General features: G+C 37.3%; 4 protein-coding genes across 5 annotated transcripts; 2 read left to right on the top strand and 2 right to left on the bottom strand.

The window, feature by feature from the left end:
* The first annotated feature begins 354 nt into the window (after positions 1-354).
* LOC112178600 (protein SLOW WALKER 1) lies at positions 355-3,274 on the top strand. The gene is made up of 2 exons (XM_024316759.2): positions 355-2,118; positions 2,851-3,274. The coding sequence occupies exon 1, from the start codon at positions 428-430 to the stop codon at positions 2,060-2,062; it is 1,635 nt and encodes a 544-aa protein (XP_024172527.1). The 5' UTR covers positions 355-427; the 3' UTR covers positions 2,063-2,118; positions 2,851-3,274.
* Positions 3,275-3,661: 387 nt separating this feature from the next.
* On the bottom strand, positions 3,662-7,626 carry LOC112178601 (protein OBERON 2). The gene is made up of 2 exons (XM_024316760.2): positions 7,020-7,626; positions 3,662-4,325 (listed from the first exon to the last, which is right to left on the bottom strand). Exons 1-2 carry the CDS (start codon positions 7,601-7,603, stop codon positions 4,313-4,315), a joined length of 597 nt encoding a protein of 198 aa, XP_024172528.1. The 5' UTR covers positions 7,604-7,626; the 3' UTR covers positions 3,662-4,312.
* LOC112179183 (WUSCHEL-related homeobox 8) lies at positions 7,541-10,391 on the bottom strand. 2 transcript variants are annotated; one of them, XM_040510148.1, is made up of 4 exons: positions 10,041-10,391; positions 8,932-9,291; positions 8,600-8,640; positions 7,541-7,666 (listed from the first exon to the last, which is right to left on the bottom strand). In XM_040510148.1, exons 1-3 carry the CDS (start codon positions 10,231-10,233, stop codon positions 8,618-8,620), a joined length of 576 nt encoding a protein of 191 aa, XP_040366082.1. In that variant the 5' UTR covers positions 10,234-10,391; the 3' UTR covers positions 7,541-7,666; positions 8,600-8,617. The 2 variants fall into 2 exon arrangements, with proteins under 2 accessions (XP_040366082.1, XP_024173293.1); XM_024317525.2 differs by lacking the exon at positions 7,541-7,666 and having other exon boundaries at positions 8,309-8,640; positions 10,041-10,389.
* Positions 10,392-24,017: 13,626 nt separating this feature from the next.
* On the top strand, positions 24,018-25,484 carry LOC112177795 (NAC domain-containing protein 17-like). Its single transcript, XM_024316051.1, has one exon. The coding sequence runs from the start codon at positions 24,018-24,020 to the stop codon at positions 25,482-25,484; it is 1,467 nt and encodes a 488-aa protein (XP_024171819.1).
* The last annotated feature ends 1,651 nt before the right edge of the window (positions 25,485-27,135 follow it).

Here is a 27,135-nt window from a genome sequence, read left to right as displayed (position 1 = left end):
TATAATGTTCGGTCATAATTTCATTTGGAATAGTGGCAAAAAAACAAAAGTCATGCACTAGGAACTTGAGCATTGGAAGAACTTCAGATCACAGGACCAAAATAATAGTATTGAATTGGAAGAAATTCAATAATCAATCATTAATCAAAGAAAAATAGAAAATAGGCTGGGATGCAAGAGAAAAAAGGAGAGGAAGAGAATAGGTTGTTATTAATTGCAAAGGGAAGGGTTCGGAGCAAAAAATGAGATGACGGGTGTGTATTAAGAAAAAAAGGATGTGTATTTATAATTATTTATTTTGGTGTAGCAAGGGTATATAGGACATGTTACGGCGCCGTTTGGTGTATCTCCCATCTAAACTCCAAAACCCTAACAAAGAAAATTGCTTAAACCCTTCAACGCTGAAAAGCCTAGAGAAGCTTGTTCAATGGCGGAACCCCAAATCTCCAAGACCTTCCCGGTGAAACCGAAGCAAAAACCCAAGCCTCGCACCCCAAAACAAACCCCAGAATCCAAGTACTGGTCCTCCTTCAAAACCAAGCAAATCCCTAATCTCATCGCCTCCATAAACTCCCTCACCTTCTCCCCCACCGCCCCTCACTCCTTCGCCGCCGCCCACTCCACCTCCCTCACCCTCTACAACCCCCAAAGCCAATTCTCCCGCTCCTCCAACATCTCCCTAAACGACGTCGTCTCCTCCGCCTCCTTCCGCTCCGACGGCCTCCTCATCGCCGCCGCCGACCTCTCCGGCCTCGTCCAAGTCTTCGATGTCAAAACCCGAACCCCCCTCCGGAGGCTCCGGTCCCACACCCGCCCCGTCCGCTTTGTCAAGTTCCCCGTCGCCGATAAGCTCCACTTGGTCTCCGGCGGCGACGACGCGGTCGTCAAGTACTGGGACGTCGCCGGCGAGACCACGATTTGCGACTTTCTAGGGCACAAGGACTACGTGCGCTGCGGCGATTGGTCCCCAAATGATTCCAACATGTTCATCACTGGGTCGTATGATCACACAGTGAAGCTCTGGGATGTGAGGGATAAGGATTCGAGCTCCGTGACGGAAGTGAATCACGGTAAGCCGGTGGAGGACGTGATGTTCTTGCCTTCCGGCGGGTTAATTGCGACGGCCGGAGGAGATTCGGTGAAGATTTGGGATTTGATTGGAGGAGGGAAGTTGGTGTATTCAATGGAGAGCCATAACAAGACGGTGACTTCGATTTGTGTTGGGAAAGTTGGGAAGCTCAGTGGGGAAGAGGCTCAGCAGTACAGGATTTTGAGTGTGGCATTGGATGGTTACATGAAGGTTTTCGATTACGCGAAAATGAAGGTTACTCATTCAATGAGGTTCCCTGCGCCGCTCATGTCAGTGGGGTTTTCGCCGGATTGTATGACTAGGGTTATTGGAACTTCGAATGGGATAATATATGCTGGGAGGAGGAAAAACAAGGAAGATGTGGAGAGTGGTTCTGATGAGGAGCTTACCAAGTATGAAAGGAGGTTGAAGAAGTTGGGTTCCGGGAATGCTTTGGGTTTGGGGCCTGTGGCGGAGGAGCCACGGATTAGGGTCTTGAAGCCTACTAGTTTTCGGTATTTTCGGAGAGGGCAGTCAGAGAAGCCGTCTGAGAGAGATTATCTGGTGATGAGGCGGAAGAAAGTGAAGTTGGGGGAGCATGATAAGCTGTTGAAGAAGTTTAGGCATAAGGAAGCTCTGGTGTCTGTATTGGGGAGGACTAAGAATCCGGAGAATGCTGTGGCTGTGATGGAAGAATTGGTGTCGAGAAAGAAGTTGCTGAAATGTGTTTCGAATTTGGATTTGGAGGAGCTCGGAATGTTGCTGATGTTTTTGCAGAGGTACTCGACCATGCCAAGGTACTCGAGGTTGTTGATGGGGTTGACAGAGAAGGTTATTGAGATGAGGGCTGACGACATTAGAGCTTCTACTGAGTTGAAGGGTCTTATTAGAAACATTAAACGTGCTGTCGAGGAGGAAATACGAATACAACAATCTTTGCAAGAGATACAGGGTGTTATTTCTCCTTTGTTGAGGATAACTGGAAGAAGATGAAACTCTCTTCTCAAGAACCATTTATGAGGCGGCTGCTCTGTGTTTACCTGCTTCAGGTGTCTTTATCTATTCTGTTTCTCTAGAATCTAGTGTATTGCAATTTTGTTTCTTTAAAATCTAATGCACGTTTATCTTCTTTCTTAGTTTGAATCTGGGTTATCCAGATAAAGAAATTGTGAGCTCAATACTTCCTATTCTCCAATGCAGTTTTGCCCTTGAAATGTGCTCAGCGAGTTGTGTATCCTGAGAATGTTTTGGTTTACCAACCTTTATATGAAATGATACGGGTTTTGTTTCATATTTTGCACTCACAATTGTTATGATTAACTGTCTGTCTGGTTCTTTGGTCGTCAAAGAATGGTACACATTTTCATGTGAAGTAGAGACATGGTTGTAGTTCTGTTCTCATGTTTCCTCTTAATTTTTGGTAAATAAGATGGCCAAAGTCCAAAAACAATAAAACTACAACTTGGCTACAACACTATGAATCCTCGAAAACCCAGAAGCATCATATAGAGACAATCATCATCTTTGCAGCTGCCCATAACTGTGGTAATTAAAGTTGATCCTCATAAAGAGGAATTTAGATACTCAGAACCACATTTAACCTCAGGAGCATGATCACCAGTTGTCCAGGGAAGTAACCCCACTTCAACCACAGAACCAATCCAAACGTTAGCAGAAAAGCCTAGAATCCAAATGCCATTTGAATCCATAATACCACCCCAGCACCAATCCAAACATTCCCCAACTTCTGTAACATTAATGGCATTCTTTTTGTGCTGCAGATTCCTTGATTCCTTGATGAAAGTAAATCTTGTCAATATTTCATTCTAGTTGAAGAGTGCATGGTCCCAGACAGAGAAGGTTTTTGAGATGAGGGCTGATGTGATTACAGCTTCTAATCCGTTGAAGGGTCATGTTAGAACATTAAACGTACTGTTGAGGAGGAATTACGAATACAACAATGATTGCAAGAGATACATGGTGATTTCTTCGTTGTTGAGGATACTGGAATAAGATGAAACTTTGTCTCTCTTTGTTTATCTGCCTGAGGTGTCTATCTATTCAGTATACTGTTTCTTTGAATCGTGTATTGCAATTTTCCTTCTCTAGGATCTAATGTATGTTGTTTCATTCCATCTCTTTTTCTTACTTCAAATCTCGGTTATCCAGATCAACAATGTGAGTTCAATGCTTCCTATTCTCCAATTCGGTTTTGGTTTACCAACCAACCTATATATGAAATGAATCAAATAATACAGGTTTTGTCCCATGTATTGCACTCGCAATTGTTTTGAGCAACCATCTGTTTGATTTTATTTTATTTTTTGGTCTGAACCTGTTTGATTCTTTGGTCATCAATGAATGGTACATATTTACATGTGAAGTAGAGACGGTTCTAGTTTTGGTTCAGGTTGCCTCTTACTTTTTGCCATTTTGGTACATAAGATGGCCAAAGGCCAAAAAGAGCAGAGCTACGAGTCTACGACTTAGCTACAATAATGATTTCTCAAAAACCCAAAGGCATCATCTTTGCAGCTGCAAAGCAAACAGAATCACATTTAACCTTAGCAGCATGAACACCAGTTTTCCAGGCTAAGTTTAATCCTTGAAACGACCCCCACTACAAGCACAGAACCAGTCCCAAAATTAGCAGAAAAGCGTAGATTCCAAATACCATTTGGATCCCTAATAACACCCCCAGCACTAAGAGATTCATCCCCTGAACTTTTACTTTCATCAGTATTGAGCTTGAAAGTATAAATAGTAGGAGGGCACCAATGCAAAACAGTGGTCATTTCCAATTTTGCCTGGGAGGAATTTCCATCGTATTGCATTGCAGCCAATTGGGCAGGTGAAAAAGCAGCACCAAACATAAGTTTACATCTCCACTTCCAAATATACCACAAGCTGATGCAGAAAGTAAGAAACCAAGGAGTAGATTTAGAGTTGTGAGCTTTAGCTTTCAGACAAGCAGCTAGCCAGCGAGGCCTCAAAATCTGAAGATAAAGTAGAGAAAGAAACATTATAACCAAGCCTGATCCAGATTTGTAGAAAAATCTTGCATCCTCGAAATAAATGATCAAAAGACTCAATGTGCAGCTTGCATCTTGGAGAACTAGGATCACTGGATAAACGTCACCGGATCCATTTCCATTTTTCAGAACCTTGGAACAAAGAGAGGTAAGCATTTTTCACAGAAAATTTACCATAGGCATTCAAGTTCCATATGGATCAATAGAACCGCTACCACGGAATCCTGCATGAGCATAAGCAATTTTGTAGATGATTTCTTGTGGATGGAACTGAATCAAATTACTAAGATTGCAGCCAGAAGAAGTATCGTAATGCTGAACAGGTAGCATAGTGTCACTCGCGGATAGTTAATAGTTGATAGTCAACTGTTAAAGTGCACAGGCAGCCCAAGTGTCATGCCAAAAAAAAAAGCGCAGACTTCCCTTCACCTATGCTGTGTACTTCAAATTTCATACATTTGATAAAATACAGACCCCATGGACACCTCTATACTTTGAGGAACAAGAAGAGTTGGAATATTCACCTGCAACAGGCTCTTGTCCTTCAAATATTTGGAGAAAGAATTTCATGCCATAACTCTTTCTCCTTTTATAACATTCTCCAGCAGCTGTGTTTCTAGTCTTCTACACCCTAAGCCCTTAGGTCTACAAACAGCATCCCAATTGACTGAATGCACCTTGGCTTTTCTTCAGCATGTCATCTAAATGGGAAAGTATGGTGACCTTATTGATGCTACTGTCATTATAGTATGCGTTTTCTGCATTAACCTGCATGGCTGAATTGCCAATATAAGGGCATTAAGTTTTTTCATGTCTTCAAATTAGTTAATGTAACTTACGTCGGTTGGGCTCTTGATCTTTTACGTTTCATTTCAACGAGTCTTGCTTTTAATATGGCTGCATTTTGTGCTAGACATTGTTCCATACTAAAGCATAGTTTCTTGTATCTGTAATAAATGGATGCCCCAATGTTTCTATAGTACTTAGAATCTTAACATTCGTTTCTCTGTTACCTGGATGTGTTCCTTATACATTAGCCTAATTTCATGTATCTTGTTATTAATTAGTGCCACTCTAATACACCGATACTAGATTTCTAATTCGACCGTTCTATCCACTCCTATGCTTATCTTAACTTTACTCTTTGGTTTATTTGTTATTCTTTTGAACTAGGTAAGTATTTGATTTCTGTATCAGTTATTGACCATGACAGACCTTTAGATAACAGGTTTTACTGAATATGTATTTTAGCATCGTTTGTTACCTCTGGAAGTTGAAAAAATATTGTGTTTAAAATTATATATGACTTCCTCAGAATCATAAATTGAAGTAATGTTGCTAGGTATATTTCCACATGTTGGGAGTGAAGTACATTTCCAAAGTTCTTGTATATTTCGCCCTTAGCACAACATTCTCAATTAAAATGAAGGAACAATCGAAGACATGGGATGGAAGCAAAGTTATTTATAATGTTCATGGGGAGAATCGGGATCTGTCACTGGGTAGACTTGAGTCTACACTTTTTTTTTTTTTTCTTTGAAACAAAACTCTAGTATTTCAAATTTGATGAAATGTATCTCTCACAAGTCACAATCACAATGCTGTGTCTTGGATCACTGGCATAGCCTAATTATGCTATTTGCTGAGTTTCCCTGTATAGATTTTTACTGTACTTTGACCATCTTAGTTTCGATCTTGACAGGATATATCAGAACCCTGTAATCATGTTAGGGCTACCAGAAAAGCCTTCTGGACATCTCCAAGTAATATCAAAGCTTCTTTAGTGTTCAGGATTGACATGTTCAATTTCTAATTAAGCTTTTTACTGTCAATATGCCTTTGTGTTCCCCAAGTTCTGTAGCATTACTGGAATTCTTTTCGTTCTGTAGATGCCTTGATTCCTTGATGAAATTCAATCTTGTAAATATTTCCTTTTAGTTGAAGAGTGCAATTCAAATACAATGGTAGCACGGTATTGAAATGCTTTTGGTGATTGTATTAAGATGCTTAGGCAAGAATGTGATTACGGTGAAGAATGTTGATTGTTGTGACAATTGTGAATTTTAGCATGATGCGCAAGTAAAATGTCAGGATGATTTTGCTGGTGGTGAATTGGCATGAGTGGAAAATGCAGACAATTGCAAGAAAGTTATTGATCTGAAATGCAATCTACAGAAAAAGTCGAGGTAATATTGATTCCCTGATCAATGTTTTGTAAATTTTGATTGTGGATTTCCAACTCAAGTTGAAGTCTGATTCTAGTGCTTTGTTCTTGGGCTTACTTCCTTAAGCAGAGGGTTAATGACTGGACTTGTGTGCATAACTTAGTTGCACATATCTGCCTGTTCATATTTGTTATGATGATGACTGACTGCTGATCGAAGTGTGGCTGCTTTCTAAATCTGAGGATTAGTGACAAGAATGTGGACATATGATCGTGTAGCACACATATCAGCTTGGGGAGACGTCAAAGATGAAATGCTGTTGAAGTTAAAGTCTCTATAATGCTGCATAATGCATAATAACGGAAGAGGCTTATATCTAAAGCAGAGAGTTGACTCCACATCTGATTCTATTCTACATTTCTACATAGATGCAGATGATCATGTGCTGTTTTAAACTATTTACACTGCGATTATGAGGAGTCATTACTAAGGAGGCATCAACTGGTTTACCCTCTGCTATGATTTCTGTCTTCTATAGGCTTTTAAACTTGAGGTGTAATATTTCAAACAAGATTCCTGAACTCATTTGGCATTTTCATCACCTTCATTATTTGAATAGTTGATCGATGTTCTTTTTAGAAACCATAAATATTCCTACCAAGTCATTAAACAAGAGTCACCACATTCATACTAGATCATCAAAGCAAGTAACAATCAAGACAAACAACTGCAGAACATACTAGAAAGCATTACCAATTAAACTCCGTCTTAGGAGTGTCACTGTAAAGCAGATCATCCATTTTCGAATGAATCAATGTCTGAGCAGGACCACCACCACCACCACAGTTGTTGGATGCCTGTGAATGTTCTTCGAGTTTAATCTTCTCAATTAGATACTGCTTCTCTGCCGCGGCTTCCCTCAATTGTTGTTTCAGGTGGCTGTTAGCATATTCTTCTTCCGACACAAGAGCAATCTTCTGGAGCCTCAGCACCTCTTGTTTTGCCTCATTGACCTTGAGTTGGAACATATCAGCCTCTGCAAGTTTAAGCCTCACAATCTTCTCCAGCTGTTGGACTTGCATCTTCTTTTTGTGCTTCTCCAGCATTAGTTCTTCATATTTCCTGGTCTTTTCCAGAAGTTCCCTGTCACAAGCCTCAACAGCCATTCGTGCTCTCTCGTACATTCTCATCTTCTCATCATCATCAGCTACCATTTCCATCTTCACCGTGGCAATCTTTTGCGGGGCCATCAGCTGTTCACCCACCTCATTTTCAAGGATCTTTGGAGACTCTACATGAGGCTCAAGCTCTTGGGGAAACATTGAACGGTTGATCATGGATGCATAATAAAACTCCTCAAAAATGTGATCCTTGTAAAGTATGGTAGAAATTTATTCCTCCTATCAAAATGATACTAGTTTAGATACTAGTACAACTGTATAAGGCTAAACTAGGAAGGATATCCAATACCATAATGCATTGAAAAATCAAGGATTACAAATGTTTTTCCTAATGTATGCCTAGTCACTTAATCGACTCCTGATTACATAATCAAAGGCCAATTAACTCATCATTACATAATCAATGTCTCATCCCCTTATAGACACGTTATTGAGTCATAATTGCATAATCTACTCCTAATCTCCCTTTAATCAAAGCATAATTACAGAGTAATAATTGGTAAATTACTTTAGTAACCAAATGCATACTCTGTACTTCTATAGTTCATCCGGCTTTTAACATCTTACTTCTATAAAAGTTTAAATGTTTTGCTTGAATGACCATGGCAGTTTTGTTAATCCCCATGTTTCAGAAGTGGAAAAATAGTGGTCTACAAGTCATTTGCAGTTGGCCAAGTGTTTATTTATTATTTGATGTTTGAATTCATTCTACTTTAACATAAATTTGAAGTCCTGCATCACAATATTATAGCTTGTCCACACCCCATTAACATACATTATGCAAAATGTATACTAAAAATTAACTTATTTTGCTGCACTATCTGAAATAATATCAATGATTTTGAGAAACCCAGTTCACCAGAACCAAATTATAAGGATAATACATTACACCAACCATAAATTTAAATCTATCTGCCACCTAAGAGCTAATGAATATTACCAAAGAATGGAACTTATATTCTTATTTGTATAAACGTAATGTTTGCAAGTAATCTGTGGTTCATAAGTTTAATATTATAAAAGTCTGCTCTAATATAGCTACTGCCCATTAGCCTCAACTTTCATAAGCTTCAGCTAAAACACAGAAACAGAAGAACTTCAAAACGATATCATCCAACCACGTCAACTCTTCAACCACGGAAATAACTGTACCTTGGTCAAAATTCCACATTACCATTTGAGATTCTCATATCCTGCAAAGAAAACCATTTGGAATATAAGAACAATATGTGAGTTTGCATCCAACTGTATTGATGCAGACATGCATCTATTTCATATTCACACCAAACAAATTCAACGGTCAATATCGCTTGCAACACATTGCAAACAACAATTAAAATGAAAAAAACAAAAAACAAGCAGTAGATGTAGAGTAATGATGACACTTTCAAGACTCAAACTGCTGGAATCTTATACTACAATGTGAAGGGAACGTGGATTATTTTCTATATGTCTGCGCATCTAAGTAAAGAAATTTTCAATACCTGAATCAGGACTTTGAAAGTACATGTCTTCCGGTTTTGTCTTCTTATCCTTGGGAGAAATAACTTCGGGCTCTAGATCTGATTCTGTAATGTTCCGTGCTGGCACCGATTGCTTTCTCTTTGAACGAGCTCTTCTGTTCTGGAACCAATTGTAAACATTAGTTTCGGTAACTTGGCCATGTTGTGAGAGTTCTATGGTAATCTCTTTGACCCTGTGCTTTCCTGGAGTTCCATTGGCTTCATCATAGATACGCTCAAGGATTTCAAGTTGCAAACTTGTTGGCGTCCACCGCTGCCTTGCAGTTACCTTGCTGCCACCAGATGCCATCAAATCGCCATACACACTTCCCATCTTCATTCCTGGACCAGAAAGACTGATGAATATGACAATATATTTGACAAAACCCTTCACAGATATGCACAAATTATGAAATGAAATTAAAGCATATCACAACCTAAAGAGCCACCAAACTCAGTAGTCCAAACAAAGTGAATCAAACAACCTTCATTAGAACTTAACTTCACGAAATGTAAATGTAAAATAAATAAAAGGATGGCTCAGAAGAAACATGGTCCCAATGCCAGAAACGCTTCGGCCTACAATAGTACTTAAGGAATGGGAAGAAAGAGCGGAGAAACAAGAAAAAGAGAATGCAGGAAATTAACAGCAAAGAACAGAAAGTGCAAGTGAAACCAAAACCAGCAAAGTCCAGAAATCACAATACAAATACATTGATTTCCACCCTTACCACATGAGTACATGACTCATGACTCTAGATTCAAAATGGACATCTTCTCTTCTCTCTAGGACAAAAAAAACGACATTTGGTTTACGATAGAACAGAGCAGAGCCAAAGCCAACCTTAACAATTGCTTATTTAACATGAAAGTCGATATAATCTTTGCATGCTTCACACAATTCCCAGAAAGCTAAACAACATAGCAAACCATAAACCCAATGAAAACCAAAATAAAAGGTCCCCATTGTGCACTTCCACTAAACCCATAAAACCCTGTCTACAATAACACTAGGCATAAACTGCAAAACCCAGAAACGTAGTTGACTTAATCAAAGGTATAGTTGTTGAAAGTTTGAGTAAGAGAAGAACCAGAAAGATCCTGTTGGGCAGTGAAGGCCTTGTGCATATCAACAAGCTGCTCACAGATGACGGCGTAGACGGCGATCTGTTTCCGGAGTTGCTCGACTTGGTCGTCCGTCATGACCTTCCTGCAAAACCCATCTGGGTTCTGAGTCTTCAGCTTCTCCATTTTCATTGCCAACACTCTTCTCTGCCCCTCCATTCTCGCTTTTGCTTCACCTTACTTAGAAACCCATTTTCTATGCGTCTGAATTGGGTCTCTATTTATCTAAAGAGCGAGAGAAATGTAGAATGCAAGTAATGTGGGATGGGAGGGAATGTTTTTGTTGAGGAAAGTACCAAAAAGGTCGAAGGAAAAGCGTAAAGAATGGAGTCTGTGGTGTTTTGACCGGGAGTAATTGTTGTGGGCTTTGTAAGATATGACTCATATGACAGCTTCAGACCAATATTAGAGAGGAAAGAAAAAAGAAAAAAAATATTTTGATTGGGATTTCGTAGTGGTTATGGTGATATTATTGGCCCTCGTGACTCGTAGTGATTTTTAATTGGTCTCTTAAATTATTATTTTTTTTCTTTTTTAACTCCCTCTGCATGGTCCTCATCACATTCGAGTAATATTATTGGTTGAGACCACCACATACCAGTGCCATGTGATACTCCGCGACTAATGCTCTGATCGATTACAGGCAAAATCTCCTCATAAATCTCATTATTATACACAAAATCTGTTTGATTAACTAAGAGGATTGATTTTTTTTTTTTTTTTTTTTTGTTACGTACGGAGGGCTAAAAGCCCAAAATACTTGCAAGTAATCTGTGCCTCTGTGGTTCATAAGTTTAATATTATAAAGGTATAGCTACCGCCCATTAGCCTCAACTTTCATAAGCTTCAGCTAAAACACAGAAACAGAAGAACTTCAAAACGATATCATCCAACCACGTCATCTCTTCAACCACGGAAATAACCGTACCTTGGTCAAGCTTCCACATTAGAGTTAATTTGATTTAAGTACAAAACTCACACTTCATATTAGATATAGTTCAAATAAATTTTTTTCTTAATCGCGGTCCTATAACTCACCTGCCACGTTGGATTTGTTTCATTTTCTATCTTGTTGATTCAACGCCTAAATTTTCATTCCTAACATACCCTTATTTAATATATTCTACATAATAAACAGTAAAAATCAATTAATCCTAAATTATTGCAATCTTGTTAATGTAAGATTAGCAAATTTAATATGTTGACTTTAATTAACATTATTAGATCCTTGATTAAATTCAAAAGAGAAATCTTTATATATTAAGACATTATTTTTTCTTGCTATTGCCTATTACATATTGTCTCATTCTCCTTCTTCTTCTTCTTCTTCTTCTTTTCTATAGAATCATCTCTTTTTTCCTCTCCTTCTTCCGTGCATTTCTTCTTTCTAATACATACTTATGATTTTTTTGTTTATTTCTTTTTCTCTCATATATGTATTTTTTGTGTGGTCTCTCCCTTCTTAATTCGTTTTTAGGTCTTACTAACATGATTTTTTCAATTCACAGCTACCTTTATTATAAGTTTGGTAAAAAGTTTTTGCTTACGTTTGATATGAATCGATTATGGTGTAATATGTAACATTTGCCATAGAATTTGATCAGACATTTTTATTTCACATTTACATACCTTATTTATAGGTAAGATTTCACAAGTTTAAGAAATTTCCAAGTTTCTCTATATCTCTATATCTAAGGTTCTCTCATTATCTCTCACTTTATCTTTCATACCTTTATCTTTTAATTAGGTATAGATTTTTAAGTACATATTTGTACCTTTTGATTAGATTGGTAATATATTCTAGAGTTAATTTGATTTAAGTACGTCCAAAACTCACACCTCAAATTGAATGTTTTTGTTGAGGAAAGTACCAAAAAGGTCGAAGGAAAGGCGTAAAGAATGGAGTCTGTGGTGTTTTGACTGGGAGTAATTGCTGTGGATGCTCATATGACAGCTTCAGACCAATATTAGCAAGGAAAGAAAGACAAAAAAGATATCTTGATTGGGAAATTATAACATGGTTCCGGATGATAGTACACGTGGTGGTCAGGGTGATATTATTGGCCCACGTTACTCGTAATGATTTTTAATTGATCTCTTAAATTAATTTTCTTTTTCTTTTTTAACCCTCTCTGCATGGTCCCCATCACATTTGAGTTATCTTATTAGTTGAGACCACCACATGCTAGTGCCACAAGGTACTCGGCAACCACAGAATAATTACTCTGATTGATTATGGGCAAAATCTCCTCGTAAATCCCATTATTATACACAAAATCTATTTGATTAATTTAGAGGATTATTGAGGTTTTTCGATCCAAGTCCTTTTTGTTATATAAAAGTTGGATGTAGTCAGTGCATCTTTTCTTGTTAATTGCGGTCCATTTACTTTTTTTAATAGTCTATTTTACCCACAGAACCACATAAGGTAAATAATTCAAAATTCACTAATTAAATCACAATTTTAGCTCAATTTTAAATTTCAAATTCAAATTCCAAAATCTAGAATTCATCAATAATAATTTTCAGACATATAAGATTAAATGCATTTCTATGAAATCAATATATACCTAAGATATAGGTATCGAATACTTATGTAATAGACAATATGTAATAGAAGAAGAAGAAGAAGTAGAAGAAGAAGAAGAAGAAGGAGAATGAGACAATATGCAATAGACAATAGCAAGGAAAAATAATGTCTTAATATATAAAGATTTCTCTTTTGAATTCAATCAAGGATCTGATAATGTTAATTAAAGTCAACATATTAAATTTGCTAATCTTACATTAACAAGATTGCAATAATTTAGGATTAATTGATTTTTACTGTTTATTGTGTAGAATATATTAAATAAGTGTATGTTAGGAATGAAAAATTTGGGCGTTGAAACAGCAAGATAGAAAATGAAACAAATCCAACATGGCAGGTAAGTCATAGGATTGCGATTAATAAAAAAATTCATCCAGACTACATCCAATATTCCAATATGGGGTGTGAGTTTTGGACTTAAATCAAATTAAGTTTTTTGATCCAAGTCCTTTTTGTTATATAAAAGTTGGATATAGTCCGCGCATCTTTTCTTGTTAATTGCGGTCCATTTACTTTTTTTAATAGTCTATTTTACCCTTAGAACCAAATAAAGTAAATAATTCCAAATTCACTAATTAAATCACAATTTTAGCTCAATTTTAAATTTCAAATTCAAATTCCAAAATCTAGAATTCATCAATGAATAATTTTCAGACTAAGATTAAATGCATTCCTATGAAATCAATACACCTAAGATATAGGTATCGAATACTTATATACCTACATTATAGGATGAAAAACTTTAGAACAAAAATTCAAACATTATTACTTTAATTGTGTCTATATAATAGGTATGTATTTAAAGTTGTATAGTAGAGATTTGACCTACACATAAGAAGCAGAAAAATTAAACATAAAATATAGGGTTAAAGTCTATTTAGTCCTTGAAGTATGGCTTCGTCCTCATTTCAGTCCCTGCCTTTCTGATTTAATCTCAAAAGTCCCTGAACTCACAATTTTCAGTCCAACCGGTCCATCTCCTCCATTTCCTCTGGTTGCTCGATGACGTGTCAGTTATTGGTTTGCCAGCTCAGCGCCACGTAAGACACTGATTTTGTAAAGTGACGAGAATGCCCCTGTTCTTCCTTCATTCTCTTTACACCCAAAATCCACCACCACCGAGTTTTCCACCACCACCACCGAGCTCTTCACCACCACTACCAAGCTCACCATCCAAAAACATCCTCAGATTAGCCCCAAAACCTAAGGTCTTGTTCGGATATGGTGATTTGGGGTTGATGGTTAGAACAACGATTTTACGCCAAAGATGGATCCAAATCAAATTTCAAAAGAACAAAGCAGAAACAAATTTGAGTGTTTATGAAACAAATGGAGTAAAACGCTGTGAAAAAATTGAACAATCGGAACAAGAAGATGAAATCAAATAGGAGACTCAATCAAATAAGAGCAGCAGTGATTTGTGCCATGTTGAATACCCAGATCGTTCAAAAATCAAACAGAAAGGAAGAAAGACGAAGACCCAGATCGTTCAAAGTGCCATATTGAATATGTCAAATCTGAAGCTTTTTTCTGATATAAACAACAAAAGCCACAAGAAAATACTTCACCTTTTGCAACAAAAAACCAATTTCTTGAATCAAAATCCCTCAATTCTTGCATAACCTTGATCAAGAACTTGGGCTTTTTCAACAAAAATAGGAACCATTTCTTCACTATTATTGCTGCAGAACAAAGAATGATCAAGACAGCAAAAGAAGAAGAAGCAAGCTTGAATGTCGCCGTAGCATCATCAGAGATTAAGGAGCAGTCCGGGCACTCCCACCGCGCCGTCAAGGCCTGGTGCCTGGCAATGTGACACAGAACCTGGAAATCAATCTTACTATATGTGCCTCACCTGCACCACTATCGTGCTCAGCGGCCTCCGACGATCCACCAGCAGCTTCTCTGTCGTCCGGCGATGCCCAAAAGTAGCCCACGTGCAGTCGCGGTGAACACCCAAAAATTTTCTCTAGGCACCCACGACCTCTACCTCCTTCATCGATCCCATCCTCCCATCCTCTCTTCTCCGAGTAATCATCATCATCATCACACATCTTGGTCTCTGGACTCTTTGTGATTCTGGGTTTGTTTACAAGAGGGATGGATGAGAGAGAAACTGAATCTCAGATTCTCTCTCTATGGTCGACAAACTTCAACAATTGTCACGGCTCACCACTGTCACCATCATACTCGTCGGCGTACCCACCGACTAGCACCAATCAAACCACCGCCATACCATCACCCCTCTCCTTGTATCGAAGACCTGGATAGAGGGAGAAAGAAGATAAGAAAGAAGAGAGAGGAAATTTTGGAAGAAACTGAATGAGGGGCATTCTCGTCACTTTACAAAATCAGTGTCTTACGTGGCGCTGAGCTGGCAAACCAATAATTGACACATCATCGAGCAACCGGAGGAAATGGAGATGGACCGGTTGGACTGAAAATTGTGAGTTCAGGGACTTTTCAGATTAAATCAGAGAGGCAGGGACTGAAACGAGGACGAAGCCATACTTCAGGGACTAAATAGACTTTAACCCTAAAATATATTACCAATCTAATCAAAAGGTACAAATATGTACATAAAAACCTATACCTAATTAAAAGATAAAGGTATGAAAGATAAAGTGAGAGATAATGAGAGAACCTTAGATATAGAGATATAGAGAAACTTGGAAATTTTTTAAACTTGTGAAATCTTACCTATAAATAAGGCATGTAAATGTGAAATAAAAATGTATGATCAAATTCTATGGCAAATGTTACCTATTACACCATAATCGATTCTATATCAAATGTAAGCAAAAACTTCTTACCAAACTTATTACCAAATGTGAAATAAAGGTAGCTGCGAATTGAAGAAATCATGTTAGTAAGACCTCAAAACGAATTAAGAAGGGAGAAACCACACAAAAAAATATAGATATGAGAGAAAAAGAAATAAACAAAAAAATTAGAAATATGTGTTAGAAAGAAGAAATGCACGGAAGAAGGAGAGGAAAAAAGAGATGATTCGGTAGAAAAGAAGAAGAAGAAGAAGGAGAATGAGACAATATGTAATAGGCAATAGCAAGGAAAAATAATGTCTTAATATATAAAGATTTCTCTTTTGAATTCATTCAAGGATCTAATAATGTTAATTAAAGTCAACACATTAAATTTGCTAATCTTACATTAACAAGATTGCAAATTTAGGATTAATTGATTTTTACTGTTTATTGTGTAGAATATATTAAATAAGGGGTATGTTAGGAATGAAAAATTTAGGCATTGAATAAGCAAGATAGAAAAGGAAACAAATCCAACGTGGCAGGTGAGTCATAGGACCGCGATTAATAAAAAAATTCATCCCGACTACATCCAATATGAAGTGTGAGTTTTGTACTTAAATCAAATTAACTCTTAGGTTTTTTGATCCAAGTCTTTTTTGTTATATAAAAGTTGGATGTAGTCCGCGCATCTTTTCTTATTAATTGTGGTCCATTTGCTTTTTTTAATAGTTTATTTTACCCTTAGAAGCAAATAAGGTAAATAATTCCAAATTCAATAATTAAATCACAATTTTAGCTCAATTTTAAATTTCAAATTCAAATTCCAAAATCTAGAATTCATCAATGAATAATTTTCAGACATATAAGATTAAATGCATTCCTATTAAATCAATATACCTAACATATACATATTGAATACTTATATACCTACATTAGAGGATGAAAAACTTTAGAACAAAAATTCAAACGTTATTACTTCAATTGTATCTATATAATAGGTACGTATTTAAAGTTGTATAGTAGAGATGTGACCTACCTAGACGTACGAAGTATGAAAAATAAACATAGAATATATTACCAATCTAATCAAAATGTACAAATATATACATAAAAACCTATACCTAATTAAAAGATAAAGGTATGAAAGATAAAGTGAGAGATAATGAGAGAACCTTAAATATAGAGATACAGAGAAACTTGGAAATTTTTTAAACTTGTGAAATCTTACCTATAAATAAGGCATGTAAATGTGAAATAAAAATGTCTGATCAAATTCTATGGCAAATTTTACCTAAACAAAAAAATCAGAAGTATGTGTTAGAAAGAAGAAATGCACGGATTAAGGAGATGAAAAAAGAGATGATTTGGTAGAAAAGAAGAAGAATAAGAAGGAGAATGAGACAATATGTAATAGGCAATAGCAAGGAAAAATAATGTCTTAATATATAAAGATTTCTCTTTTGAATTCAATCAAGGATCTAATAATGTTAATTAAAATCAACATATTAAATTTGCTAATCTTACATTAACAAGATTGCAATAATTTAGGATTAATTGATTTTTACTGTTTATTGTGTAGAATATTTAAATAAGGGTATGTTAGGAATGAAAAATTTAGGCATTGAATCAGCAAGATAGAAAAGGAAACAAATCTAACATGGCAGGTGAGTCATAGGACCGCAATTAATAAAAAAATTCATCCGGACTACATCCATTATGGGGTGTGAGTTTTGGACTTAAATCAAATAATTTTTTTACATAGTACCTATGAATATGCTATAAATAGATAGATAATGTCAAATTTATTGATTTCCATTTTCAATTTAATAGGGAGCTGCACTTGCATGTTTTCTGGCGGTTTCAGGATACGGTGCGAAAGAGGGTAGGTTTCTTCTTGAGATTGGCTTTAAGGATGATTCGAGACTCCTGGAGTAAGATAATGTTATGTAGCCCAATTACAACGGCGATTAGTGTGGTTAGAGGTTGGGCTCTATCAGCTCATGGTTTCTATGACTGCGCCGGTTATGCATTTGGGGTTTGAGTAGGTCATCTTCTCGATCTAGTAGTTGAGGTTTTATGATGTCATTATCATATTTGTAATAGATTGAATTTGGGACAACACTTTTTTGAGGAATCGCCTGATTGTATCAAGGGAAGACTCTTAAAAGATAAAGAGGGTCTATTGAAACCGAGAATTGTTCTTACTTAGTTAGTATTTCAGGCTTTTGGCCCTTCGTAACAAAAAAAAAAAAATAGATAAGATTAATGAAAATTTTTCTCTTCTCTTCTCTTCTCTTCTAAAATAAAATAAAATAAAATAAATAAAAAGTTTTCTCTTTTCTTCTCTACTCTTCTCAATAAAAAATAAAAATAATGTTTAAATTTTTGTTCTAAAGTTTTTCATCATATAATGTAGGTATATAAGTATTCAATACCTATATCTTAGGAGAAAGGATGAGAGGGCCTCCAAAACTTGTGGAGCTACCCGAGCAGGCGAAACTTAGGTTTCACGTTGGCGGCTGGGAGCGTCGTGCTCTCCTGACCAGACAGAGGCGGGTGAACGATGGCGTGGGCTTGGAGAGGTCGTGGTCTTCTTTGCAACGACGTTGGAATCTCGAAAAATCTTTTCGAAGGCTCCAGTTGAGTCAAGGCTCGACTGAGGGTGGTTTTATGAATGTGCATTGCTGGATCGGGTCGAAGCCGCAGCGTTGGTATCGGCGCGACTGGAATCTGAGTTGGTGTGGCGGCTTCAGCTGACCAAGATTGAACTCTCAAGTCGGGGCTACTGATGTGTTCAGTGGCATCGTGCTATGCGGCTATGCCGCGCTTCGTAGAGGCAGCAGGAGAGCCGGCTATGACTGGGCTGGTCATTGGGACTAGTATGTTGGAGATCAGTGTACGTCGAGAGGAAGAAGACGATCCGGAAAAAACGGATGGAAGCCCTAGTTTTGAACTAGGGTTGACTACTAGCTTGACTGGACTGGCTTCTGGCCGGGTCGAGGACTGGGCCTAGGGCAGGAAATGGGCCAAAGGCAAGGACTGGGCTGAAGGCAAGGAATGGGCCTATGTGGCTGAAATCTGAAGCTGAGGGCTATATGCTGCAGGTTCTCAAGAAGAGATCAAGGAGCAACCTAATGCCGAGGTTGTTGGCTACTGAGGAGGCTGCAGATGGTGCTGGTTCCAACCCTACGGGGAAGGTACTTGCACTTTCTTAAGTCCCCCAAGCTTCTAGACATTCTGGACTCAAGCCTTTTAAAGTTGGGGTATTTTCTATAAGCTTTTCTAAGATGTTTCTAGTTGATATTTGTACCACAATTGCGTGACTGACAGATTAGACTAGATGAATATTTATTCCTTAGAGAGTGAGACTATTCTTGCTTAGCTTAATTAGGTTTGTTGTTCAGCGAGCGTCCCTTTAGATCTTAATGAGTTTAGAGTGGCTTAGATAGGTTATCCGGTTTGTCCTGGTTTTTCTTATGTAAGTTCTGTTAGACTCTGGTCTGTTTCCTATGGCTTTGATATCTAATAACATCAAATCCTTTAAAAAAAAAAAAAATTTACCTATATCTTAGGTATATTGATTTCATAGGAATGCATTTAATGTTATATGTCTAAAAATTATTCATGGATGAATTCTAGATTTTGGAATTTGAATTTGAAATTTAAAATTGTGATTTAATTAATGAATTTGGAATTATTTACTTTATTTGGTTCTAAGGGTAAAATAGACAACTAAAAAAAGCAAATGGACCGCAATTAACAAGAAAAGATGCGCGGACTACATCCAACTTTTATATAACAAAAAAGACTTGGATCGAAATACCTCAAAAAATTAATTCGATCCGCAGTCATTTCGACATCAAACAAAGCGGTCAACCCCTTATTTTCTTATACTTCCCAAAGAGGAGGTGAACCATGAGGAGATAAACTTCTCAAAATTTTTACATTAGTTGATACAGCTCATACCCCCAAAAGTGTGAGAGCTGACAGATCGAAAAAAGAAGTTGCAAGTGAGCGGTTATGAGAATATTAGTTTTATGTGATATTTAGGGTTTAGGGTTGACCTAGAATATCGAGACCCAAACGAAGACGAAAATAGCTAAAATTTTGACCATAACCATTTCTTCTTATCATGATAACATCTAACTGTTGATTTTGATAAATTCTATTTCCTACACATTGATCATGGAAGGTATACCTTTTTATACAACTAATAATTAAGTTAGACCACAGCTATAGACATATAAAAAAAATTTGCAATCCAAAAAATCGAAGTTGGAAATCGATAAATTTAATTGACATTACCCATCTATTTATAGCGTACTCATAGATACTGTGTAAAAAAATTAATCCGATCTGCCGTCATTCGAGATCAAACAAAGCGGTCAACCATTTATATGCTTATAATTCCCTAAGAGGAGCTGAACCATGAGGAGATAAATTTCCCAAAATTTTGCATTAGTTGATATAGCTCATACCCACGAAAGTAAAAAAAATTAATCTGATCCGCCGTCATTTCGATATCAAACAAAGCGGTCAACTATTTATATGCTTATACTTCCCTAAGAGGAGTTGAACCATTAGGAGATATTTTGAGAAGTATTTTTACATTAGTTTTATGTGGTATTTAGGGTTTAGGACCTAATAGATTGAGGGTCAAACGACAAAGCAAAATAGCTGAAATTTTGACCATAACAACTTTTTTTTATCACGATAACATTCAACAGTCAATTAATTATTTCCTCCACACTGTTGCTCAAGGAATGCATACTTTTCAACATAACTAATAAACATGTTGGACTATATTATTAGACATATAAAGATTTTGTGCGATCCAAAAATCGAAATTGAAAATCGATAAATTTGATACTACCCATCTATTTATAGCGTACTCATATGAAAAACGTATATTCCTTATATTTATTTTCTGTGGGATCATATATTACAGAGTCCTTTCCAGCCGGAATCACACGATGAGCTAAGGCCTACATTAGAGAGATCTTGTAAGGTATAATATTGGTATAATGTTCATGAGCTTAATCCAAGGTTTATCGATCCCATATTAATCATCACCCATATTGTTATTGGCATAGATTTGATTGTACTGACAATATATTTTTGATAGTTCCAATTATTAAACATTACTCCGTACACAATATGGATAACTTCTCAAATTTTTCCTCTGCCAAATCAAAAGAAACGATTTCTAGTTGAGATGTATCATTGGCTATTAAATCAAGAAAAGAAAGAAACATGCAGCAAGAGTTTGCACGAGAAGAAAAATAGAAACTGTCTATGTCACGTCCCTGATTTTTAATATAAATAAAAATTGATATATAATCCCATAATTATACATGCGCGATCGTTCAGCAATCAATACAAAATACATGGAGACATCTTCCCTTTACAGCAAGTACATATTGATGCCCTGAACCCACAATTTCAAATATTGACCCGCTCCACAGAGTCACATATTACACAACTTACGAATTAAATTGTCATCACAAAATAAAACGTAGATGCTCCTCAGAGCTTACTACATAGCGGAAGTCATAACAATGGCAAATCCAACAAAATTTGCTTCTTACCCGTTCAGCTGCCAACAAGCTACCTCAGCTTCAGCCACGATTACCCTAACCTGTAGGATTAACCCCTACACCATAGAATGGTGCACCGGGTTTCCACACAACAAATCCGGTAAGCTTATGAAAGCTCATATGAATAACTCATGAACATCAATCAACATCTCACACAAATCAGCTTAAGGAAACCATGCAACCATGATTCATTCTAACACTCCATAACCTTTCCATCGAAAAGACAACATAAATCACCGTTGTGACAATGTTCTATTTGCTAACTTAACCATTAAGAAGCAATTCAAGTCTCATCTAGACAATAAAAGAAGAATACTCTCGGAACTCTCCTTTAAACTACATACTTATGAGTCTCCAGCAACCTCGACCGTTACCCCCATAAGCTATAATGGCAGACATACTATAGCTCTACTGAAATAGTAACCACTTGTCCAGCCACAAACATGATTACTTATTTCCTACCTTGGTCACCATCTGTGACATGTGATTTTCAGACCCCGTCTGGTCTTAGAATCAACATTAAGGTCACCATCTGTGACATATGATCTTCAGACTCCGTTTGATCATAAAATCAAACATCAAGGTCACCATCTGCAACCTGTCACCATCAGTGAAATATGATCTTTAGACCCTGTCTGGTCTTAAAGTCAAACATTAAGTAGGTCACACCCGACCTAGAAACGTTACAAACATCTAGTTTCGGCTTTCCCAATCCTTGCTCACCATCTGTGACCCTTGGTACAAAGACCAATACATCTAAAATGAGTCACGCTTGACTCAAAAATGTAACATCAAGCTCAATACTTTTCAAACAATAGAAAACAACTTTTTCCACAATATTGTTTCCTGAAAAGTCACATTCAACAATAATATGAACACTATCATGCATATTATTCATCACACATCATCCACCAGAATACACACACACACACACACAGGGCCCTTCTAGTGAGGGATCCCTTTTTTTGGTCTTTTATAGGGATAGGCATTAGACCAACTTTTTGATCATATTTTCATATCGTAACCGTTCAGTTTTTAGGTCCTAATGTATAGATCACTTCTGCAAATTTTCAGCTAATTTGATGATCGTTAAGGCATCCAAAACTGCAATTAACCATTATAAACACGAACAGTTCCGGTTCAACAGATTCGGTCCGTTCGTGTAAATTGCAGTTTTGGATGCTTTAACGATCACCAATTTGGCTAAAAATTTTCAGAAGTGATTTATACATTAGGACCTAAAAACTGAACGGTTAAGATGTGAAAATATGATCTAAAAGTTGGTCTAATGTCTATCCCTATAAAAAACCAAAAAAAGGGATCCCTTAGTGGAAGCCCTATATATATATATATATACACACACACACACACAGAGTCATTCGCTAGGGAATGCCTACTAATACTAACTATAGTTTGCAGTTAAATAAATAACGTCAAAACAATAATGGTAACTCCGTTCGTAAATGAACTTTGTGAGATTACTCACCTCGAAACTCTTGTTGCGTCTTCAATATAGAACAAAGCAGTCAATCCACAAAATAACCATCCAAGATACTTCATTAAGTACCTAATCACATACGGTTCCAACTTAGTAACGATTCACATTTGATTTAAGTTCGAAACCCCTGTTTTGAACTAAAATCCCCAAAGTGGCGCCAATCGAGGAAAAACCACATCCGAAACCTCCCAAAGTCTCCGGAATACTTCCACAATCGATATGAAACCGTAAAAATCATAACAAATCCATACGAACTCCAAAATTTACATATTATATATCAAAACGCTTGTATCAACGAGTAGAACATATACAACCCAAAAACAGTTCCCTACATGGTCGGAAAGCCATCAGAACGCTGCCACAGACAGTGGCGCACCGCCGCCGGCCAAAACTCAATATTTCACAAAACTCCCAACATCAAAGCTATTCATCTAAGCATGCTTGTGAATTTTCATAACTAGCTCGGAGTCAGAAAACAAGCAAAAAGGGTCGAAAACTACCTCACAAGCTTTGGATTTTTGCTCAATCCGAGTTGAACCGATTTCCACGTAAATCGATCCAAACAAACACCATAGATCGATCCAGAAGGCTCCCACGAAGCCAAAGAACTTGAAGCCGTGCCGTTGCCGGAGCTACGTTTTCCAGTCGGGTCCGAAAACACCAAACTGCACCGCCTTGCTATGCCGTACACGGTGGATATCGCCGCTATAGGATGTCACAGAGACGACCAGATGGAGGAGACGAATCTGCTGACCAAGTTTCACAGCTAGAGTTCGCCTGAAAAGTCGGGTCTGGTCGCCGGGTTCGGGTCGGGTCAGACTGAAGGTTTAGTTTCTGAAGGAGTCAACCGAGAGAGAAAAGAGAGAGAAAAATGGTTTCCGGAAATGGAAAGTGGAATTATGAATTCATTTTCTGATTTTCCATATTTATACTAAAATAGAAACTTCTTCCGATAGCCATAACTTTCTCATACGAACTCCGATTGATGTGAACCACATGTCCATGAACTCGTATCAATGCACTCTACAACTCTCGAGAAGGAAGTTTTCCTAGAATCCCAACATATAAAAAGTCAAACATCACACGACCCCCTAAACTGTGAAATTCGAATAATTATATGTACGAAAACCATTCCACTTCACATAAAACTTACGAATAAAGCACAATAAAAATTATTCGTACAACTGGTCTATTATTAATTACCAAATTAAATAACAGAAATCCAGGTCATCACAGTCTATGACTTGGAAATCCAATTGGCCCACGTAATATAATATATGAAAGAAACGCTACTTTCAAGTAGGTTCCTTAGCGTCCAAGCCATTTTCTATAAATTGAACCATCTGAAACCTACTCATATCTTCTTTGTAGCAAAAGTCATCTGGATCCCTAGCCATAAGTTTCTATAAACCGATTCATTAAAACCCCAGCTAGCTACTCGTCTTCTTTCATAAACAATTCTTTCCGAAACCAAGAAAAGCAAGAGAAACATGCAGCGAGAGTTTCCAATGGAGAATAGCAGAGGCAATCAACTTCCTGGTCAGAGGTTCTGCCCCATGGACGATGAACTAGTTCTCTTCTACCTCAAGCCCATGTTGAGCGGACAGAACGTGCCCGGCAGAAACCGCGTGGTGTTCGACTGCGACCTCTACAGTCAACAAGAACCTTGGGAGATATGGGAGGCCTTCAAGACCAGAAGACCACACGACTTGAGGCTCAACAAGGACATTTACTTCTTCACCCAACGTAAGAAGATGAGTTCCACAGACAAGCGTGTACGCCGAAATGTTGGAAGTGGCGCCTGGAAAGGCGACGACTCCGGCAAGCCAGTACGATCTGTTGAAACTGGTCGTCTTGTTGGCTTGAAGAAAAGATATACTTACAAGAACGAAGACTCGGTGCACAACGGCTGTTGGATCTTGCATGAGTTCTACCTCGATCAATCACTGAGAGACAAGAAACATAAGGTGAAAGACTATGTTCTTTGTCTACTACGAAAGAATGGTGAACCCAAAACCAAGATCGAAAAGAAGAGAAAGCAACGTGAAGAGGAAGAGGTTCTTGATAACAATTATGCCTTTGATGATGGAGAAAACTCGAACATGGAGCAGGAAGAGTTCCATGAGCCACAAGCGAAGCGACAACGAACCGTGCCATCCATTGATAATGCACCACTAACAATGCAATCAGAAGATGATGCTGCATTTGCAGCTGAACTAGAAGAGTCATTGGAATGCTTTAAAGATGATAATGCACCACTAACAATGCCATCAGAAGATGATGCGGCATTCGCAGCTGCACTAGAAGAGTCATTGGAATGCTTTGAAGATGATAATGCACCATTAACAATGTCATCAGAAGATGATGCTGCATTCGCAGCTGAACTAGAAGAGCCATTGGAATGCTTTGAAGATGATAATGCACCCTCAGAAGCTCACGCAATTGGCTTTCAATTTGAGGAAAATGGTGGACAGCAACCATTAGCAGCCGAGGTGCAGGCAGGCCCTTCATTTGGAGACGATCCTGGGATATTTAATATGCTGCAGGAGGAAGATTTTCTCTTGGAGGAAATGTTAGAACAAATGGGTATAGAAAAGGAAGAACCAGTTCTTAATGGTGTGAGTAGTAATATAGATGTGGCTGAAGACGTGGTAAACAACACCCTTCTTTATGCTCCCACATCATCCATGTCTGCGGCCTATGATGGTTGCAATGATATTCCATATTTATCCTCGGAAAATGGTTGCATTATTGATCCATCTGGAAGCAATAATGTTTGTGGAGGATCGATTGGCTTTCAGGATGGTGCATACTGGGTTGAGTCTTTGGTGGAGGTCCCAACTGATGAGCAACAAAAGACAGCTGATAAAGATTGTTCAGGTTTGTTGGAGTCGATCAATTTTAGTCCTGAGGAAAACAACTTCTTTTGGAGTGAAATGCAATATTGGTGTTCGTAGCTGATCGACATTGGCATGAAAAACTCTTAATTGCCTAGCTGTTAAGGTGAATTGACAACAATGTCAGTCAATTTTGTCTTAATTTTCTGTATATAAAACACGTGGTACTCTTTCCTTTGTTCGGGGTTTTATCCAATCGGGTTTTACCCGGAAAAGGTTTTAACGAGGCCACATATATTTTGCGTTCTCTCACTTTTGTAAGAAAGTCTTATATTAATGAAATCTTCAGACTTTCATTAAAAATGAAAAAAAAAGTCTACATTTCATATTCAACTAAATGGATAAAAGCTTTTATTAGACTCCAAATCGTATTAATTACATGCAATTGGTTAAATTTGTGAACCAGTAGGTGCAACATTATTTGTGAGGAAATGTTTTGTTCCTCTTGATGTCACCGCAAGAAGTTAGCAGATGCATGGTAACTAATCTCAAGATTTATGCAGCTAGCTAGTCTTAATTATTCAAAACTTACATCCTTGTACTTGTATAGTTGTATTAGACTACTTTTGATGGACTATCAATTTCTAACCCTCAACTATCAAAGGGGGAAACAATTTGGATTGGAAGGTGATAAAAGTAGAAATCTCAAAATGATACAAAGTATATTTACGAACATTAAACCCATTCCTCTCGGTTGATGCAATTAGCATGTAATAGTTTCCATTCTTCAGTTCCATCTTTTCTGGTTCTTTGGGTACGTTGATGCAATTTTTACACTTAAATCGGGTTTATGCAGGAATGTAGAAGGCTTCAAGTATGTTAGATTGCATGAGAGTGGGTGCTTAGTCAATGGAGCTCTACATTGGATAGAACAGGAGAACTCCCAAGTCCCAATTACAGTTGCACCTTCAATTTGTACAGATTCTTCATACACTGCTCATTGAAACCAAAAATCCCAAATGGAAACTAGATGATATTGAAAACTTCCCAACCTTACATAAAAACAATACAATGCGGTGGTATATCATTTTGTAAACAACTCCGACTTATGCTCTCACAATCTCTCTTAATTAAATATAGCTATGAACCTAGACATTTAGTTTCAGATTACATTGATAAGAAGGAAGTAACAATTATCTTAAAAGTGGCAAGGATTTGCTGGAATCCATTTGTCATAGACAGTCATCTTTGTAGTACATGTAGCTTCAATTGGAATAAGAGTATTTGATAAGCTGCCCTATTTTGTATGATGCAATCTCATGTCTCTTATCACAACTGTGTGTCTGCAATCACCTTGGTCCCAAGTAGAAGTCTTGAAATCAATTAGTTAAATAGCCACATTATAAGAACAGAACTATAAACATGAGTGCAGGGCCGGTCCTGAGATTCTAACGGCCTGAGGCAAAGAATTAAAATGTGGCCTCCTATATATATGTGTGTGTGTGTATTTTTTTTTTTTGCGCCAAATAACAGTATAAAATTATGTATTTTGAATAAAAGTAAATATGAAATCAATAACAATACAAAAGTATATGAATATTTATTCCTTGCATAAAATTCTGAATTACAAAACTAGGTAAACATAATTTTTTTTTTGATGGCTGGAACCCAGTGGGAGGCTAGGCCATCACGCCTTTAAATTTACAAAGCATCACTTAAACCTTGCTCTTCTCGAATTTTTAGGTTAGTTTTCCATAAGAAGAAGGAAAAG

This window comes from Rosa chinensis, chromosome 7 (assembly GCF_002994745.2).
Source record: "Rosa chinensis cultivar Old Blush chromosome 7, RchiOBHm-V2, whole genome shotgun sequence".
Classification (NCBI taxonomy): domain Eukaryota; kingdom Viridiplantae; phylum Streptophyta; class Magnoliopsida; order Rosales; family Rosaceae; genus Rosa; species Rosa chinensis.
This window is presented reverse-complemented; position numbering and strand designations above follow the sequence as displayed.